Source organism: Vipera ursinii (genome assembly GCF_947247035.1).
Source record: "Vipera ursinii genome assembly, chromosome: 1".
Taxonomy (NCBI): Eukaryota; Metazoa; Chordata; class Lepidosauria; order Squamata; family Viperidae; genus Vipera; species Vipera ursinii.
The window spans coordinates 239,889,550-239,909,813 of record NC_139512.1 but is presented as its reverse complement, the minus strand read 5'-3'; the positions used below and the strand labels follow the sequence as shown (position 1 = coordinate 239,909,813).

The 20,264-nt window shown below is 40.5% G+C and overlaps 1 protein-coding gene across 1 annotated transcript in view; it reads left to right on the top strand.

Moving 5' to 3' along the window:
* UBE3D (ubiquitin protein ligase E3D) overlaps nucleotides 1–20,264 on the top strand; it is a 77,748-nt gene that overhangs the window by 32,482 nt on the left and 25,002 nt on the right. Inside the window, exons 7-9 of the mRNA XM_083377516.1 lie at nucleotides 214–322; nucleotides 2,720–2,889; nucleotides 16,077–16,215. Of these exons, the coding sequence (XP_083233642.1) occupies nucleotides 214–322; nucleotides 2,720–2,889; nucleotides 16,077–16,215 (418 nt within the window). The remainder of the gene's footprint in view (nucleotides 1–213; nucleotides 323–2,719; nucleotides 2,890–16,076; nucleotides 16,216–20,264) is intronic.

The window sequence follows — 20,264 nt, the reverse complement described above, 5'->3', positions numbered from 1 at the left end:
TTTTCTTCCCTGTTTTCAGCTGATGTAAAATTTCAGCAGCACATCCTAGGAGAATATAAACTATATAAAATACAGGAGGTGGGATCTAAAAAGGTTGGTTTAAAAAGGTTGTTTACTTGGGCCTGGAATGTTTCTTTGACATTCTTGCTAGTTTTTCAAATAATGATATTTGTTGGTATTTTATAAAGAATTGTCTTTTCTGCTCCAAAACAGGTCTTCCTTTATACAGACAGTTATAGCCCGGTGCTTCATGGAACTCACATTTTCTAGAAGCACATTTAGGTTCAGCATCCAAGGGATGGATCACACCATCTATATCTTGGTAAGTTACGAGTCTTAGTCTCAAATATGCTTTTTCAAGAAGCAACTGGACGTTCTTGTTTTTCTTTCTTTGAAGGCATTTCGATTCTTTGATTTGAAGAAGCCAAGAAGCTTCTTCAGCTCTGACTGGATGGTAGGGAATGGAAGGATTTATATTCCTTGCAGACAGCTGGTCATTTGCATTCTTTTAGAGCAGGAGTGTCAAATTGCCGGCCCGCAGGCCAGTTGCATCATACGGAGGCCGCGCCCACCCCAGCTCCAGCAATGCAAAAAAAGCCGCGATGTGTTGCGACATGTCACGTGACGCAGCAAGTTTGACACCTGTGTTTTAGAGAGTCACTGAGACCCACGTGGAGGTTTATCTGTGTCCTCAAGGTCACCTGAGTGGTGCAAGTGGGTGTGGAGCCTTCTTGGAACTGCTGAAAGGAATGTGTTGTAGACTGGAGATAGGTGATGTTGTATCCCTCTCCCTCTATTGCAGGGGTGTCAAACTCAATTTCATTGAGGGCCACATCAGCATTGTGGTTGCCCTCGGGGGGGCCGGGGGGGTATGGCCAGGGTGGGCACGGCCTACTGGGTGGGCGCAGCTGGAGTGCGTATGGCCTACTGGGTGGGCATGGCTAGCTCTACATCATTGGCATCAAGGGTGCCTATGGGGGCCTGGGCAGGAGTGGGACAGATCTGGGGGTCTCTGGCAGAAGGAGGGTCTCTGGGCCAGGGCCAAGGCAGCGGGGGCCGTTCCCTCACTGTTTCCAGGATGGCTTCGGGGGCCACATGAAACCACTTCGCGTGCCGGATTTGGCCCCTGGGCCTTGTGTTTGACATGTCTTCTCTATTGAAAGAGGGCTGTTCAATTCCAGTTGCCTCTTGAAGAGGCACCTTTGAGACAACCATGACCCGGATGACTGAGAATCTCCATAGTCTATCATAATCTCCATATCTATTATAAACTGCCTCATCTTGTTGCAGACCTACCCAGCTGTTAAGATCTGAGGAAGGAATTCTTTTGAAGAAGCTCACAATAACAGCTAGGCAAGCCAGGGCGTTCTTCTTGCATTGTTCTCAGATTGTGGAATGTACGGTCATCCTATGCCTCTTACATTATTTTAATGCAATTTTACTGATAATATAAATCTGCACCTTTAGCTTTTATATTCTTTTTCGTTTCAGAATTTTGATAGTTGCCTTGAGTATTAGCCAGAGTAGAAAAATGGGTTATAAAATGGATTATAACTCATTCAAATCAAATAAAGCAATGCTTTTTTTTTTCCTAAAAAGAGTTCCATTGGTTAACTTCAGAGTTCTCCAACCACATAATCGGATCTTGTCTCCTGGCTAAGCAGCTTCCTTTTTATCTTTCCAATACCAATAGTAAATTGCCAATTGGATATGGAAGCCACCCATCGTGGCGTGGGGCGTGGTGGCGAGCGTTGCCAACTTAAAACGGGGGCTTATTAGTGGTGAAATCATCAGTTTTGTTTTAATTTTGAGAGCATATTTTCTACATTTCTGAAATGACAGCAAGAAGCTTTCGAAGAAGGCTTGAAATATCCTTGTGTCTGTTTTACCTTTAACAAAACAACCAAATGATTTTTTTTCCTATAAAGAGAAAGCTAGTATCTGGCATTTTCCAGGGACCTGATTTTATCACTTTTTACAGTGGTCATTAAGCGAACCCATGTACAGTATTCCTAAGGCAGGGGTCAGCAACCTGAAACAGTGAAAGAGCCACTCGGAACCGGTTCCCTCACAAAAGGAAAAACGGAGCCGCAAAAAATGTGTGCGCATGTGCATACATGCGCACATGCGCAGAACAGGGTTTGACTGAAGAGTGGAGCTAAGGCAAGATATGCACCTACCCTGCATATTTGAATTGATTGGTTGAACTTTTTTAGTCCCACTGTTTGTTTGTTTTTTTTGGACTGCACATGGCAGAGGACTGGGAGCCGCAGGAGACGGCTGAAAGAGCCGCATGTGGCTCCGGAGCCGCGGGTTGTAGACCTGTGTCCTAAGGGGTGTTCTTTGCTGGAATGTCCAAAAAGTCTGGAAACCAGGAAAAAACAAACAAACCCCATCATAAATCACAGTTATGTGACCATGGAATGCTGCAACCGGCTGTAAAGGTGAGCCAGTTACCAAGTCTCCAACATGTGTCATGTGATCAAGGAATAGTATGGGAGCATCAGAACTCTGAAACTGGATCAGTAGTAGTAGTAGTAGTAGTAGTAGAAGTTGTGTCCTCTATGGCCTTTTATGTGAGAAAAGTAAGTTCTAATAATAGTTCCACTTTCACTTATACCTATTTGTGCTTGCTAATAAATCATCTGACTATAGTAAGATTCTATATGTGGAGTAAGCCCATTAAAATGTGACTTGTAAGACTGCTCCTTAACCATAGATCTGGGTGTTGAATTGTGACACACTGATGGTGGAAACGTCAGGAAACCCAGCTTCCAGTCATGTTTTTACATTATTTGAACCTGAGCTGTCATCACCTTCAAAGCCCTCTGAGATTCATAAGGCTGTTAAAGTTCTTTACCATCCTTGTACTGAGAACAGAAATGAGGAGTAAGTACAAATTCTGCATCTTTATTTTCTTGAAAAAGCATTGTAAATAGATGTTCTTTCCCAAATGTTTGTGTTGTATAATTTCCGAAATCCAGTGTCTTTTCAAGCCAGTGAAATCTGTTTCACAAATCTCTTTCAAGAAAGTTCTAAGTTACGGTGCAGCATATATGTGTACGCATGAATATGAATTTATATGCTGCCGACTCCATTCACAACAAACATCCATGGTGTAACTCAAATGGATAAATAATGACATGGATATCATATCTGTACAACATCAACATAATTTAATTGTGTTCTGGTATTGTTGGCTAGGGTTTGTTCTTTTCATAGACATTTAAATTAAAATGTCTATGATAAGAACAATCCCTATCCAATAATATCAATAATCAATATCTCTGTACACGTCACAGATAAAAGTGTAAATAATTAAATATCAGCCAACTCTAGCAAGACAACATTAATTCACCAAAAGCCTTTCCAGAACAATTCAACGGGTAAAACGTTCTGAAAAACCATTGCATTGGGACAGGCTTATCACTAAAAAGGATGTGATTCTTTATGGTTGGAGACATTACAGGAAACTACTATGTCTCCAATTCAGCCAATCTAATTTTACAAACATTTATAAAAATGAAATGTTCCTTTCTGTGTTAGGTATGAATACTATGTGTAAAAACTATAATTTATTAGCTATTCTCACTATCTTTAATAAGTTGCTTTTTAAAATAAACATGTATGACCTTGAATGAATGCAAGTGTTGATGCTACTGGCTTTTGATTTTCTTTGTTAATTGTCTGCTTAATTTAATTGATTTGAATTCTGAGGCTTTAATAAGAGATTATTTTTGTTTTTTACATGTTTAATGTAATGTAGTAAGGAACCAGTTGACATGATAATCTGTTTTGTACCTCCGGAAACAACAAAGCTACAATGGAGAACATTTTAAAACAGCTGATAAGCTGGCTGGATTCTTGTCAATAGCTTTTAAAAATATAACTGCCTTTAATTTGTTTTAAAATGCATCCTCTATAATCCATATTTGTGCAAAACCTTTTTTTCCTACTCTTTGTTATTTTAAGAGATAATTTATAGCTCCTTAGAACATGCAACTGAGCAACTACAATATATGCCTTCTTCATATCTCAAACATACCGGACCTTTGTTGATGGACTTGAAATCTGTGCATCTGAATTCATATGAAAAACTGACACTGGCTGAAAACATGGAATTTATATTGATGAGAACAAGAATAGTGTCTCTTGAAGCTCTAAAATGTGGTTAATCCTTAAAATTTTGCCTAGCATGGTCACTCAGGTATTATAAGAATTGTGACTCTAAAAATATGAAACATACCTTGTTGCCTCTTCCTGGGGCTGGTGTGACGAGCTACAGAATAGCCAGAAAGATGTAGTTGACGAAGTTGGGTATGTTTTTTCTGGGAAAAGTAGAGATTATATGGAGACAGGGTTGTTTTCAAATAGTACAATCTGTTATGTGAAATGTTTATTAATTTGTGTTTTTTTTGGTTTGAAGTTGGCAGAGATTTTTTTACTGTAAGAATTAATTGTACAAGACCTTGACTTCAAAGTTAGTGAGCTCTTTTTTTTCTTTCAGATTATTAAACAGAGACTGAGCATCCATCAGTTGGAGAAGTTGTAGCTGTAGGATTGGGGCAAAATACATTTTTTTTCATAAGTGCAAGAAATCTTCAATTTCATGTATTTTGAATTTTTGGATATTTTGGGTATTCCTTCCTATTCATGATGGGCTTGTGAAAACTATTTCTAAGGTTTATGGTCTAGTTTTGTAAGAATATTAGTAATTACAGATTTGTGGCTAAGTAAATCCAAACTTTTTCCAGGATTCCTAGTTAATATGGCTCAACTGTCATGACTCAAGATCTAAAGAGTTGTACTGTACTCTCAGTACATCTGACATGTACCACATTAAGTATACAGTTGATTTGAATGATTATATAAAGAGTAGGCAACCTAGTGATTATAGCTTCCAATGAGCTCACTTTCTGTCCTTACTTTATTTTTAGATACAGATAGTCCTCAACTTACGACCACAGTTAAGCCCAAAATTCATGTTGTTAAGTGAGTTTTGCCTCATTTTACGACTTTTCTTGCCACATGTGTTAAGTGAATCACTGAAGTTGTTAAATTAGTAACATGTTGTTAAGTGAATCTGGTTTCCCCATTGACTTTGCTTGTTAGAAGATTGCAAAAGGGGATCACATGACTCCAGAACACTGCAACCGTCATAAATGTGAGTCAGTTGTCAAGCATCCGAATGTAAATCACGTGACCCTGGGGATGCTGCAAAAGTCATAAGTGTGACAAATGGCCTAGGTCACTTTTTTCAGTGTCATGTAACTTCAAACGGTTCACTAAATGAATTGTTGTAAGTCAAGGACTACCTGTATTTTAAAATAAATACATAGGAAACTGCCTTCCACATTATTTTTACTTCCAAGAATGCTTGTGTATCTTGAAGCCTTTTTAGGAAATCAAAATGGTGGCTGACTCCAACCCAGTCTTGGTTTGAAAATCCCCCCCAAAAAATAAAATAAAAATAAACAGAGATTAAGAGCTACATAGAAGAGGCAGGCAGGCAGCCATCCTCCAGTTTGTCTTCTAGTAAGTGAGTTGTGAGTGGCCACAAACTTCATGGCATCCATTTTGTGAGAATACTCATAACAAATTCTGTATAGTTCCAAATATGCCTAAAACCCAAAACAGCTTACTGTGAATTTCATTCAGGTTCTTTATAGATTCCTTACCAAAATTTGCACAGAGAAGAAATTGGGACCTAGTCTGGGAAACCATGCACTACACAATTTTTCCACATCCCGTCACAACTCACTTACCAGAAACTCATGTTTCCATCACTGTATACCACAAAATGGAATGACAAATGCTCTTTAGCGTTCATTTTTATTGACTGAGCTTATTAAGCAGGGAACATGGCCTTTTTGTTTTCTTGGTGTTTGTAAATCTCCTAGCGATTACTAAGCAATTCTGTAATTTGAAAAGACATTATGAAAGAGGATATCACATAACAAGTTCTTAATGCATTCAAAAGCATTTGCTGATCTACTAATACATTGTGTATTCAAAAGACAGAGTTACTCTTATTGAGGCGATATTTTCCATCTGCTTGCAGTACAGAATGCAGCACAATTTTGTCCTAATCCCATTTATGTTGTCAGCAGTAGGCTTGCATTACTGATTGGAAATGCGAGACTGTATTTCTCTCTGGGTATCAATGAGATGAATATAGCTGCCGGAAAATAATTAATTAATGGGCAGTGCTTATAATTCATCCTGTCCTAAAGGACTCTAGGCAGCATACAATAGCAAAACAACAAAATATAAGAAAAACAATAAAATCCACTAATTTTTAATTGGATTAAATGAAAAAGCTATGTAACTTACGCCAACAAGGACAGGCTAAAAATAGAAATAAATACATCTAGAAGACAGACAGTCAAAGTACACAAGATCCATTAAAATTAATTTCCAGTTTCTGGCAAATAAACATCCATTGGGTAAAATGGCTTCACTTAATGACTGTAATGTTTGTTTAACGACTAGCACAAAAAAGTCATAAAATTGGGCCTCATAAGGTGACTCGTTCAATGACTGAACTGAAATATGACCATATTTCTGGGCTCAGTTGTCATAAGTCAAAGACTATATGTCTTAGAGTTTTGCTCCCATAAACCTTAGCTGAAATGGTCAGTGGTCATAGTGCTTCTGATTAGAAAGGCACGATATAAATCAAATAAATAGATGATTAATCATCATCATCCTACCTGGAGAACAGCAACTTTTTTAGTGCCTTAAATGTGGGGTTTAGGTTACCATACCTGGAGAAAGGATTTCATGGTTTGAATGTTACTACTGGAAAGCTCTCTAGTTCTCTTCCGAAAAATGGCTAGAAGTTACCTTTCATGGATCACAAAATAGATGAGCAGATGAGAGAAAACAGATGCTCTAATTCAGCGGTCCCCAACCTTGGGGGCTTGATGGCCTGGCTGGGGGTGTGTGGAGAGGGGAACTGGACCACTCAAGTGGTGGGCTGACACTTACGTGCGCCAACTTGCATGAGCTGCCAGCCAATACTCATGCATGAGTGCCTGCCAGCCCGCAGCTTGGCAAGTTGAGCTATGCGCGCACTCTGGCCAGGCACTCACATGGCCCAATTCCAAATATGCCACAACCCAGTAGTGGGCCATGGGCTGGGGACCCCTGCACTAATTCTAAATAATTTGGGACTTTATTTCCCATCTAAAGCTTTGAATCAATCTAGAACTAAGGAGAAATTTCCTGACAGTTAGAACAATTACAGGTAATCCCCGAGTTATGAGCGTTCACTTAACGCTCATTCAAAATTATGTGATGAGCGCCCCCTAATGCTTACGAGCAAGTCCCAAAGTTACAAATATTGCAGCACCACGGCAGTTGTTCGCCCTTACAAGCGACCGCAGTGGCTCTTCAACATTCACCCTGATTATTCCCTCCCTCCCCATCCCCACCCTGGGTCTCCCTAGGCCGACTAGGCCTTCAATACTCAACCTGTGAAGATCGAGATCCTTCGCTTTCTTGGCTGCTCCAGGCCTTCAGTGGGTTTGCAGAAAATGGAGTCCTAAAGTAATGCAAGATCACACGAGATCAGTGGGGCAAGATCTCACACTACTGATCTTGTGTGATCTCATGGTAGTTGAAGCCTCTGTTCTCTGCAACAGAGAATAGAACTGAAGCTCGGGGATGCTTCCATATGCCTCCAGAGGCTGGGTCCAGGCTCCGGAGACCTTTTCCAGGTCCGATTGGGCCACAGGGGGGCTGCAGAAGTGTTCCCCGACCTCAAATCTGGGTGGCAGCAGCCTGGAAAAGGCCTCTGGAGCCCGAATCGGGCCATGGGGGAGTCGCGGAAGCATTCCCCGCCCTCAAATTTGGGTGGCAGCAGGAACCGTGGCAGAGAGGAGATGGATCTTTTCCAGGTGAGTCCGGTGCCCCAGGAAGGGAGGGGGAAGCATGCGGTATCTTAGTGGGTCGGGGAGGCTTTGGGAGGCTGTCCCAGCACTAGGCCCTTCCCCACCCTGAGATACCTCATGTTCGCTTAATGAGTTGCATGTGTTTTAACGAGCAAGGGAGTGATCTCATACCTCGAACAAAATTCACTTGATGAGTTTTCGAGTTAAGAGTGGAATGGGCAGGCTCCATTACACTCGTAACTCAAGGACTACCCGTAATCAGTGGAACAACTTGCCTCCAGACGTTGTGGGTACTCCAACACTAGAGGTTTTTAAGAAGAGCTTGGACCACTATTTGTCTAAAATGGTATAGGTTTCTGCTTGGGCGGAGGGTTGGACTAGAAGACCTCCCTTCCAACTCTTGTTATTCTATTGTTCTTTTAACTGAACTGTTAAGATGAACTGGTACCTAACAGATGTAAAGTAGCCCAGAACGTTAAAGTACAAGAGCTGTAGCTACCGTAAGCAGTTTAACCATAACAACTTACAGAATTTTGCAGCAGTTTTTGTTGCTGAGATCGTCTCCTTTAGAGTTAGTAGTTTCTACACAAAACAGTTTGTATGATGGGGAGAATTGAAATGCTCCCCTTCTCCATCTGCAGTTTCTAAGTGAAATTGCTGACCTTTTGGCTTTCTGTAATCTATCACTGGGCTAAACAAGAGAACTACATAGATTTACGCCTCCCAGAATTTAAAACCACGATACTGATTTTATTGTGGTTTTTATTAGGTAAGCAGCTAAGGTTCCTGATCGTCAGGCTGCCTTTATAATTTTGTCTACTTGAAAACTAGATTATTATGTCTGGAAAAAAAAATCATCTGTCATTAGCTACTGTTTGCAGTGATGTATCATAATTGGCTGCTTTATATCCATTTCAAATAGCGAAGCACATGAATTTTGACAATCTCTTCCCCAAGGCGACATTAGTCAGTGTGAGCTCAAACTGCTAGGTCAACATTTCCCTCTCCAAAGTCATACAAGAGTGTAAAAATTTTATGAGGTGACTTTAACAAGACCCACTGGGATTTGGGATTATTTGTTTTAAGTTGTTATTAAAGAGAAAATTTTTTGTCCGTGTTTAGGTGGGTAAAGTAAAGCTAGTTCAAGGCAGCACTGTTGTTGTAGGGGGAAAAAATTGATAACAGAGTATTTGAAATCAAAGAGAACATTTCTTTTTAGGTATGCTTAAGTGTATTTTGCCAAGGTAAGTGTTTAATTGTGACAGCATGGCTTAAAATGCTAATGTTATTTCTAGATTAATAAGATTGTTTTGCATGAAAACAATCTAATAAATAAAAAAGGAATGCCCATTGAGATTTCCTCCCCTGCATATTCATATGATATTGTATTTGGAAAAGACTACTGCCTCTCAAGAAAATCAGGTTAGTATCCTGATGAAAAGAACACCTTATTGGATGGCTGACAAAAGACAAACTAAAAAGAAATATATTTTCCAACCGAAAAAGGAGTAAACCTGATATATTCTATTTAAATGTAGAAGACACCTTTGCTCTGAAATACAGCTCTTGTCCTAATCATTTCATTGCTCAGCTTGGACTATGGTTTGTTGGTCTGGCTAATCCTAAACCAGTTTGGGATTTGTCTCGCTCTCCAATGGACATAGTAATTGCAGCAGGCAATACTGTATTTTTCAAGAACTACATAGATTTACTGAATAGGTTGCAATTTAATAAAAGGGCCACCAATTTCAGTATAAGTGCCCACTAATATTGACAATAGATTATATTGCTTTCTTAATGGGATAAGAAAGGGAATGAATCCTATTATTCTGCTGTTCTAGGGAGGTTTCGTGCTCATCAGATTAGGGTAGAGTTGGACAAGGTAGGAAAGTGAAATCAGAATAACGAATGGAACAGATTTCCTTGATCTCACTCACCAATTTTAATCTAATTACAATCTCTGAATCCTGCTCCTGTTCCCATAGTGCTTAGGTGAACATCAATACCACTAGAAGGAAAAGTGACAAAACTAGTCCTGCCCTTAGATCACAGGTCTGCAACCCGCAGCTCCAGAGCCGCATGCGGCTCTTTCAGTCGTCTCCTGCGGCTCCCAGTCCTCTGCCATGTGCAGTCCCCCCAAAAAAAAAAGTGGGACTAAAAAAGTTCAACCAATCAATTCAATTATGCAGGATAGGTGCATATCTCACCTTGGCTCCACTCTTCAGTCAAACCCTGTTCTGCACATGCGCGCATGTACGCACATGCGCACACAGTTTTTGCGGCTCCCAGTTTTTCCTTGTGTGAGGGAACCGGTTCTGAGTGGCTCTTTCACTGTTTCAGGTTGCTGACCCCTGCCTTAGACCATGACACTGCAGAATCAGAATAGATAAGCCACCACCTATATCTGAGCAGAACTTCAGTAAATCTTATGGTAGGAAGCATGCTCTCTCCCAGTTAATACATTATGTCCAATGTTTGCTTAGATTCTAACGCAACATTTATATAGGTTTTTGGCCCGTTCACTTTTAAGTGAACTGTTGATCACTCTTCCCTACTCACTCTTATTCATCCATCACTCCAACCAGCAAAGAGTTACTTTTGATTACCCAACAATTGTTCAGTTGCAGGTTACACCAATAGAATTCAAACGTACCACTTGCCTAATTATTCCTTCTCAAAAAATAATTAACGTTGCAAAGACTGTAAGATGATCTAGCCATTTACACTTGGCCGCAGATGGAAAAAAAAGAGTAAATGGCCAATCGTACATCATATTTCCCACCTGTCAAAATGAAAGCCAGTGAGAAAATATTAGGAGCTAAAGTACACCATTGGAGAGAAAGGGCTAAATTAATTAGCCCCTCTTTCTCTCTCTTCTTATAGCATTAAGCAGAGCATTGTATTAGATTCTGGCCAGTAATTTTCACTTAATTTAAATTTGAGCATTATTACAATTTTACTCCCTGTTTGGAAGGGAGAGGTTGAGACCTGCGATGTTTTCTAGTCCGGGGAATGTTATCTCCAGACATTGGCCTCCCAATGTTTCCATCCATCAGAATGAGCAGTTTATTGATTGCTGGGTCTCATTACTCATTTCCTTCCAGCCATTCTGTTTTTCTTTGATATACTAGTGCTGATCTGGAATGGAATTATCTCACCACAGTCTTCATTCTGCTGTGACCTTCTTTTCATGTAGTAATATTTGTAAATCACATCATACTGCAAAGTAAGCCTTTCCATTAAGCTGTTTGTTAGCCATCAATTGTATATATTCACACAGGCTACTTTTTATTCATCCATGAATGATCTTAGGTTTAATTAGGTTCTGTGTCCTTCCTTATTTTGTCTCAGGATAGGCCAGCTCTCTGTTCTATTCCACTGTTCCACTCAGCCGTCTGAGCTTTCTTTCTATTTCACAGGCTGAATTTAGATGATGTGTCTGTATCAATCAGTGTTCAGTGTAGTTTCATTGGGTCCTCATTTCCTTCTCCTGCTGCTGCTCCTATTTTCCTAAAGGCAGTGCCCCGTTAGAATGTTTGAAGCTAATTCAAAACTTTCCTCTACTATTCACTCAGTTCAGTTTTCTCCAATAGGGAGTAATCCTTTACATCCCTCAGAACTTTTTCTTTGACTTTGAATATTAAGAAAACTTTTTTTATTTTGTCTACTCTCAAATCAAATACCTAAATTTAGCTTCCAACTCAATTAAAGGACTATCAGATTCGTTTGCTCTCTCTGCCTGAGAAGAAGACCAAGTGTTGTAGCAGTTCTGAATTTTGTACCTTTATAAAATTATATATTTATTACAGACTAAGAGTTGGAAGGGACCTTGGAGGTCTTCTAGTCCAATCTCCTGCTCAAGCAGCAGATCCTATACCATTCTGGACAAATGGAAGTCCAATCTCTTCTTAAAAACTTCCAGTGATGGGGCACCCATAACTTCTGGAGGCAAGCTGTTCCACTGGTGAATTGTTATCACTGACAAGAAATTTCTCTTTAATTATAATTATAGTTTATATATATTAGGATTTAGGATTTATTAAATTTATATGCCGCCCTTCTCCCTAAGGACTCAGGGCGGCTCACAACAATAAAAATTAAGAGACATAAAATACAAAAATTTAAAAAAAGAATTAAACAATGAATATAAGAAATACGGGACAATTTAGCACAATAAAAACCAAATTAAAAACCATGGTCAGTCCAGGCCCGCTTGTTGGAATAACCATGTCTTCAGGTCACGGCAGAAGGATCGAAGGTCAGGGGCCATCCGCAGCTCCGGAGGCAGTTCATTCAAGAGGGTTGGCGTGCCCACAGAGGAGGCTCTCCCTCTGGGGGTCGCCAGCCGGCATTGCCTGGCCGACAGAACCCTGAGGAGGCCGATTCTGTGGGAGCGAACTGGGCGATGGGAGGTTGACATTGGCAGCAGGTGGTCATATTAGCTTTATATAAATAAAATTATTATTATTATTATTGTTGTTGTTGTTGTTGTTATTATTATTATTATTATTATTATTATTATTATTATTATTATTATTATTATTATTATATCTTCTTCAGAAATGCAAGGGTAGCACTATTGTCATTTTGACCCAGTGATTTTATCAGAATAATGCTGGAAGGGACCATGGAGGTTTTCTAGTCCAACCCCCTGCTCAAGCAGGAGACCCTATACCATTTCAGACAAGTGACTGTCCAGTCTCTTCTTAAAAACCTCCAATGATGAAGCATCCACAGCTTCTGACAGCAAGCTGATCCACTGATTAATTGTCCTCACTGTTAGGAAGTTTCTCCTTAATTTATCAATTAATTAATGATTAATTATTATTCTCCTTTATTTTATCTGTTTACTTTGCAAACTTTCCCTCTCCCCTCCCATCTTAATCAAGTAACCCCGGGTGACTAACAAAACATAAAACCAGAAACCTACATATGAAAACAACAACAGCAACAAAAAAGCCAACAAAGATGACCAATAAAAATAATCAACTCATCAAAACAGTTGAACAGTGCAGGACAAAACACACACAAAGGGTTCCTCTAGCATTCCGACTTTGAAGCCAGAGGGAAGAACTAGATTTTTCTTGCTAACTGGGTTGGGGCCATCTGAACCCCAGAGGAGTGGGAAGGGGGACTGTTTCATGAGGAAAGCTTTCATAAAAATCTAGTTTGATTTATACTTCCAACTTCCCAGCAGGATAAATGGGGAACTTCCATCATGTCCAGCATTTTCTCCATCTTCCTCCATTCACCCAGGGATTCTTGTTTGTTTAAATCCACCAGCCTAGATTTTTTTTCTGGAAAGTTTGAAAGTATGCTCACTCTTTTGTAGTAGTAATTAACATCCATAATATTGCACTATTGTTAGCAGCCCCTCCGGGCTAAACACTTCTCCAAGGGAGATGAATTTCATAAAGTCAGTGTTAGCTTATTTTTAACAGAGGCAGAAGTGTTGATACGTTTTTGGTTTTAATCTCTTGACATCCCACCATAATGGGGCTTTATTCATCAGTGCATGCTTCAGAAGGTTGTATAATGAGCTGCTGTTGAAAGAAGTGAGATTTGTCATCATGCGTCACTCTGCAGGGACTGTATGTGCAGGATAGGTTGCCCAAGTACGGTGAATACAAACATATTTTTAATCAAATGGTTCAGCATATAAATTCATGTAAACCTCAAGGATACTTGGGAGCTGCTTTTTATTGCATAGTCCATCAGAGCAAGCATCATTTTTATCCTGTCAGCTGACAAGAGTTAAGGTACAGTGGTTAAAATAACAATAACAACAGCATATTTTATCAAAGCTGTTGGTCAAGCAAAAAGTATAATGATGAAGATTTGGGTTGGCACCAGAGAAATCCATGTTCAAATTAGTTAGATAACTGGACCACTCTCCTCTCCTCAATATTTTTGTTGAAACCCAAACCATGGATTTCTGTTCCTAGCTGTTTCTTCTTAGCTATGACATTTCATCCTTTACACAATTATGGTGTAATAATTATATGCTTGAAATTCAAAAGAATGCTATTATCTACAAGATGAAAACCAACAGGTTGCTTTATCAAGATGTGCCATTCTTTTAACCAACCTATCATTGTCCCACGTAGTGGCAAACACTTCCTAACACACCTTTGATTTGCTTCCCTTTTATGTTCTAGATTTATCACTTGTTATTGCTCTGTTCTCCATTCAGTACTTTGGGGCCTTTATTAACATATGAATTTTAACAAAATTGAAAGGCAAAAAAAACAAGTATAAACAGTGGAAAGAGGGACACATTTCTAAGATAGAATATCAGCAAAAAGCTTGAGCTGCAAATATAAAGTGAGGAAAGCTAAGGCTCAAAATGAACTAAGGCTTGCTTCAGAAATAAAAAATAACAAAAAAAGCTTCTTTTAACATGTAAAAAACAAGAAAAAAGTTAAGGAAATGATTGGTCCATTAATGGGAGAAAGTGGCAAGAAAGTGACAAGCAACAGGGAGAAAGCAGAACTACTCGATTTGTTTCTTGGAACTGTCGTTACACAAAGGGAAAAAACAGTCCAACCTATCAAAAACAGTACTCTAAAAAACAGATTAGAAACACAAGTTAAGATAGGCAAGAAAACGGCATTGGAAGTATGTCTGAAGGCACATTGAAGGCTTACTGAATACCAGAGGGACCAAAATGGCCTATAAGAAAAATCAAATGAAGAATAGAAGAATAGAAAAAAGACATGGCAAGGCAAAGTATTACATAGCCAGTACATTAAAATAAAAACCTAGCAGGCAAAGGAGATAACAACAAGATCTGCATATAGTAACAATGTTTAAGAGCAGGAAAGCTGAAGGAAGAGACAGAAGGACCAATTCTGCACAAGACCGAGCCTTAAAAAGAAATGTATGCAAAGCCAGAATTGAGAAGACAGCAACAGACAGCAAATGTTCCCTCTGCACAAAGAAGGCACAATGAACTACCTAATTAATTGCTGCAAGAAGATCACACAGACCAAGTACAAGCAATGGCATGACACAGTAGCAACAACGGTGCACTGGAATATCTGCAAGAAGTACCACTTGCCTGCAAGCAAGAACTGGTGCAACCATAACATAGATAAAGTAATACAAAATTAAGAAACCAAAATGCTCTTGGAGTTTAGAAGTCAAACAGACAAACATCTGCTACACAATATCCCAGACTTAACAAATGTTGATAAGAAAGCCAAAAAAAAGTCTGGATAGTGGACATTCAATATCTGAAGACAGCAAAACAGTGGAGAAAGAAATGGAGAAAATTACAAGGAATAAAGACTTACAAATAGAAGTAGAACAACTGTTCCAAAAACAAAAACAAAGATAGTATCACTAGTAGTAGGTCCCTTGGTTGCAATCTCTGGAGCACCACTTGAACTACATCAGCATTAACAAAATCACTATCAGTGAATTGCAAAAGGCATCCTCACTTGGAAAAGTTTACACCCTGCAAGGGTATTTTAATACCATCAAACAATAGCATCTGCCTATCCCTAGGTCCTTGGGAAGGACTTGATAGGTACATTTAAAAAAAATGTCAAATCCAGTCTAAACATCTGATTGATTGTATGACCATCCATAATAATTTACCATGACCCAGCAACATTTGGGAATGCATAATGGGCCTTTTTTAAAAATTACTTGTCATGTACTATGCTCTGTTTGAGTTCCAGTTTTTTGTTTTGTTTTGCTTTTTGTTTTGTTTTTGGGTACATTTTTTTGGATAGATAGGAACATTCTGAAGCAAGTGGAATAGATACCCGGTTTTTTTATTTTCTAAGAAAATTATGAGTTCAAGGAGCATCCTTGTAAATAAAGATATCCCATGCATGTGCTTGGCTTTGCAGAATGCTAGATGGAGCAAGGATCATGGCAGAAACCAGGATTGCACTGGGAATGCCAGGAGTAACATCTTCTGATATGTCTTAAGAGTCTTCAGTGCATTTAGCTGGCTACTACTGTAAATGGAATACAGAAATATCTCATTAGGCATTCATGATCACATGCCAGCCGCTTAAGTAATTGAATAAGATTATAACACTATTCATTGCTCCTTTTCTGTGTAGCTAAACCTGCTTATCAGCAAAGTTTATTGTTTTTCACTTATTGAAAGTTTAAAATCCTTTGCATATTACATTCACAGGTAACAGAATTCTTATTTCATTCCAGTCTTGTTGATGCATGGAGAGAAGATATTGGAGTCTCTTCTCTCACATTTCCATCAAAAACCTGTTTGGAACTTCTATTGATACTGTCTCAGAGTAGTGCTTCGTTGCCCCCTTCTCTTCGCTGGATGAATTCTTTCCAGGTAAAGAAATTATACTCTTTCATGTAATATTTTAACATTGCAAGAATAAGCTTTGGAATCTAGACCTTTATCCAATTGAATAGTTAATAATATCAGATGTTGCATTGACCTTTCTTTGCTCTCTTCATTTAGTACCCAATTACGGTTTGAATAAATCATTTTTATGCACAACATGGAAGCTAATATGTGAAACTGAAGATAGTATTGTATTCACATATTTAAGTTACTGAAAAGTTACATTTTTTGTTATATTTTTTCCTCCTTTGTACAAGACGTGTGGGGGGCTTCTAGAACAGCAGCTCCCAACCTTTTCTATATCCCACACCCCTAGAACGCTTCTGATATATTCTCGCACCCCTTACAAAAGTTCAAAATAACGGCAATGAATTATGCATGTACACTATAATTTTGAAAACCCAAGTTTTCGCACCCCCTGGAATATTGTCTCGCACCCCCGGTTGGGAACCCCTGTTCTAGATAATCAGTCTTCTCTGCCCTTTGAGTGATCCTTGCCACCATCAGTCATACAGCATTGTCCTGGAATGTTCCTTTGGAAGATAAATTTCCAAAGCTCTAGAATTCCTTTCTGTTCTGTCTGCTTCATAAATGGATGACATCCCAAAATCCAGTGAATTCATCATGCTTGTGGCCATATTTTTTAACCAGAGAGACTTATCTGCCACATTTTAGCTTAGCCATTTAGCCACTAGCCGTAACTAGTATTTCTACTTATCAACTTAACCCAATTGAATAATATGATGCAGCGATCCTTGCACCTGGGGGGCATACTACTTGTATGTTACTGCAATGTCTCAGCGGTTAAATACACTGAACGTATCATCTGGAAAGCTGACAGCCCGGATTCATGACCCAAACGCTCCCCTAACAGGGTGAGCTTCCGTTACTTGTCCCAGCTCCTGCCCATCTAGCAGTTCGAAAGCACACAAACATAAGTAGATAAATACTGTAGGTACCACTTCAGTGGGAAGGAAACAGCATTCCCTGTGCCTTGGTGTATAGTCATGCTGGCAACATGACCATAGAAATAATTTTGGACAACATTGGCTCCCTCCGCTAGGAAACGGAGATCATCATTGCCCCCTAGAGTCAGATAGGACTGGAAAGGGGAAACGTTACCTTTACTTTTACTACTTGCTATTGTATCCCTAGGGGTCCCAAAGTCAGGGAGCCAAGCGCGGCTCTGACAGAGTATGATGAACCTCAGCTTATTTCTCTTCAGGGGGAATGCCCAACTCCATTTCCTCTATTTTTGGGAAGCCATAAACCCTCTCCCAGATGGAGGATGTAGCCATTCAATCACCTGATAGGGTTTCTAAACATTTGGGGAAAAGGGTCAACTGGAGCACCAAGACGATGCTGAGCAAAGGAATCCTATGGCTCCTCAAGGTTTCTTAAAACTTTACTTGAGCAAAAACAGGAGCTGGGACAATAAATTCTAAAATGAGTGTTAATTCAAGCTGTACTTTTTCACTTGAGCTTTATCCTCTGCCGGAGCTCAGGCCTGCCTCATTTATTGTGAATGCCTATCCTTAGCTGGCTTCTGTAAACACTTCATGGACAGCTAGAGGACTGTCTCATCCTCACATATTTATTTAATTTATTTATTTATAATTTATAGGCTGCCCATCTGACCTCAAGATAACTCTGGGCAGATTTTGCTGGGATGCCAAACTTCACAGGGCCTACTAGAATGCCATCTTAACTTTGTTTTTTTTAACAACCCAGTTCTGGCAGCAGATGGCAAAGGAAAGGTTTTGAAGCTTTACAGTACATTTGTCACTGTATTTAAAAAAGCAATTTACCTCTTGCAATCTTTGGGGAAATTCTTTTGCAAACTACCCCGTAAAAATGTACAAATATTGGTATGTTACTTATGGTAATAAGTTGCTGATTGTGCTAAAACCCAAGGTTCACATAATAAAAGATACAATCTGGATATTTTTTCTGAGGTCAGTGTGATTTCTGTTTCAAGCAGAAATAAGAATTATTTACTCTGTTTAGCCCTTTGGGTACCGTATTTTCCGGCGTATAAGACGACTGGGCGTATAAGACGACCCCCAACTTTTGATATGATTTTCATGGGTTAAAGTCTTATACGCCGGAAAATACGGGTAAGTAGGAAGTCAGGGCTGCTTCTCAATTAGGTGAAGGTGTCGCGGCCCACGGATGCGACATTCAGCGGGGCCCCTCTTCGCAGCACAACGCACGGGCCTTGCCCGTCTCCCCACGGACGCACCTTCCTCACTACGGGAGCCACCCCCGCCATCCCCGCACGCCACTGACACAGGCCCACCTCGACTTGTCATGAGCCAGCCTTCTCCTGCGCGTCGGCTGCATCTCCCGACCGTCCGACGCCGCCTTAGAGATCGCCCGGCAGCTGGCCAGCGTGTGCATGCACAGGACGTTTCTGCCGGGACTCACCCGATGCCGGCGGGCTCCGCGGCATTCTTGCCTGGGACCGGGCCCGTCTGGGTCGCAGCGAGCCATGGACGCAGCGGGGTCCATGGACTGGAGCTGGGAGGGGGCCATGCACGGGTGGGTGATGGGCATGGTGGGAGGAATGGCGGGCCGTGAGGAGGTGGTCCCGGAGTACAATGGAAGTTTACCTGGCGAGCGGAAGACGCCGGGAGGCAGGGATGAGGCAGGAGGCATTGTCAGGGAAGGGTGGGGTGGAAAAAGGGAGTGGGTGGGTGTAGGCGTGTATGGGTGGGGTGGGCGGTTTATTTATGAGGAGGCCGTCTTTCGCCATTCTCGAGCGCTGGATTTGTCCGTTTCCACTAACGGCTCTGCTCCCGAGGATTTACTATTTTCCGGCGTATAAGGCGACTGGGCGTATAAGACGACCCCCCCAACTTTTGAGAAGATTTTCATGCGTTAAAAAGTCGTCTTATACGCCGGAAAATATGGTATCATTGTTTTTTGGGGGGGGGCAGGTACCTCCATAGGCTTGCATAATAAAATGCTGAAATGGCCATGGCTGGCTTGAGGGAGGAACTTTTCCAATAAATGCAAGATTCAAATAGGAATGCTATTTGGAAAAGAATATAGTCTTCTACAGTTGGGGAAAAGTCACTGCTAGAGTCATTCTGTTAAATTGGATAGTAATGACAACTTCAGATTGCATTTTTGGGTCTAATTTTATTTTGGAAATATATAAGTTGCATGAATTAATACTCAAGAAGCAATTTCTTTACTGTATCTCATATAAGAGGTTAAAAACCACAAAGAGGAAATGCAGGATTTTTCCCCCTAAACCAGACATGTCAAATACAAGGCCCGGGTGCCGGATCCGGCCCATGAAGTGGTTTCATGTGGCCCGCAAAGCCATCCTGGAAACAGTGAGGGAACGGCCCCCACTGCCTTGGCCCTGGCCCAGAGACCCTCCTTCTGCCAGAGACCCTCAGATCTGTCCCACTCCTGCCCAGGCCCCCATAGGCACCCTTGATGAGAACGATGTAGAGCTGGCCATGCCCACCCAGTAGGCCATTCGCACTCTAGCCACGCCCACCCAGTAGGCCACGCCCACCCAGGCCACACCCACCCAGCCCCTTGAGGGCAACCGCAATGCTTATGCGGCCCTCAATGAAATTGAGTTTGACACCCCTGCCCTAAACTATTGGAGAATCCTATTCCAGAAGTACAGTTTTAGAGCCACGTGGAGATTTTGTTTTAATAAAGAAAAACTGGATAATAAAGAAAAATATATGGTTCAGGAGTGAAATGAATCATTGGATTTGATTGATTCATATAACCTCAATATAAACATTACTGCCATTCCTCTTAGTATCTATTCAATCTGTTTAGATTGTGGCCTGATAAGAAATGATCACAGAATCTACTATAGATTATAAGACATTTTCTCTAATGCAAAGCACTAAGACAAAACTCTGCTGTTCAGCAACGTACATATGTGTGCACGTGCGCACACAGATGCACACACACACACATACACCCTGCATGCTATCCTTAGCTGCACTGACTTTATATTTCTTGCCTGAAAGGGCTAATATGTACATGTCCATTTTCTG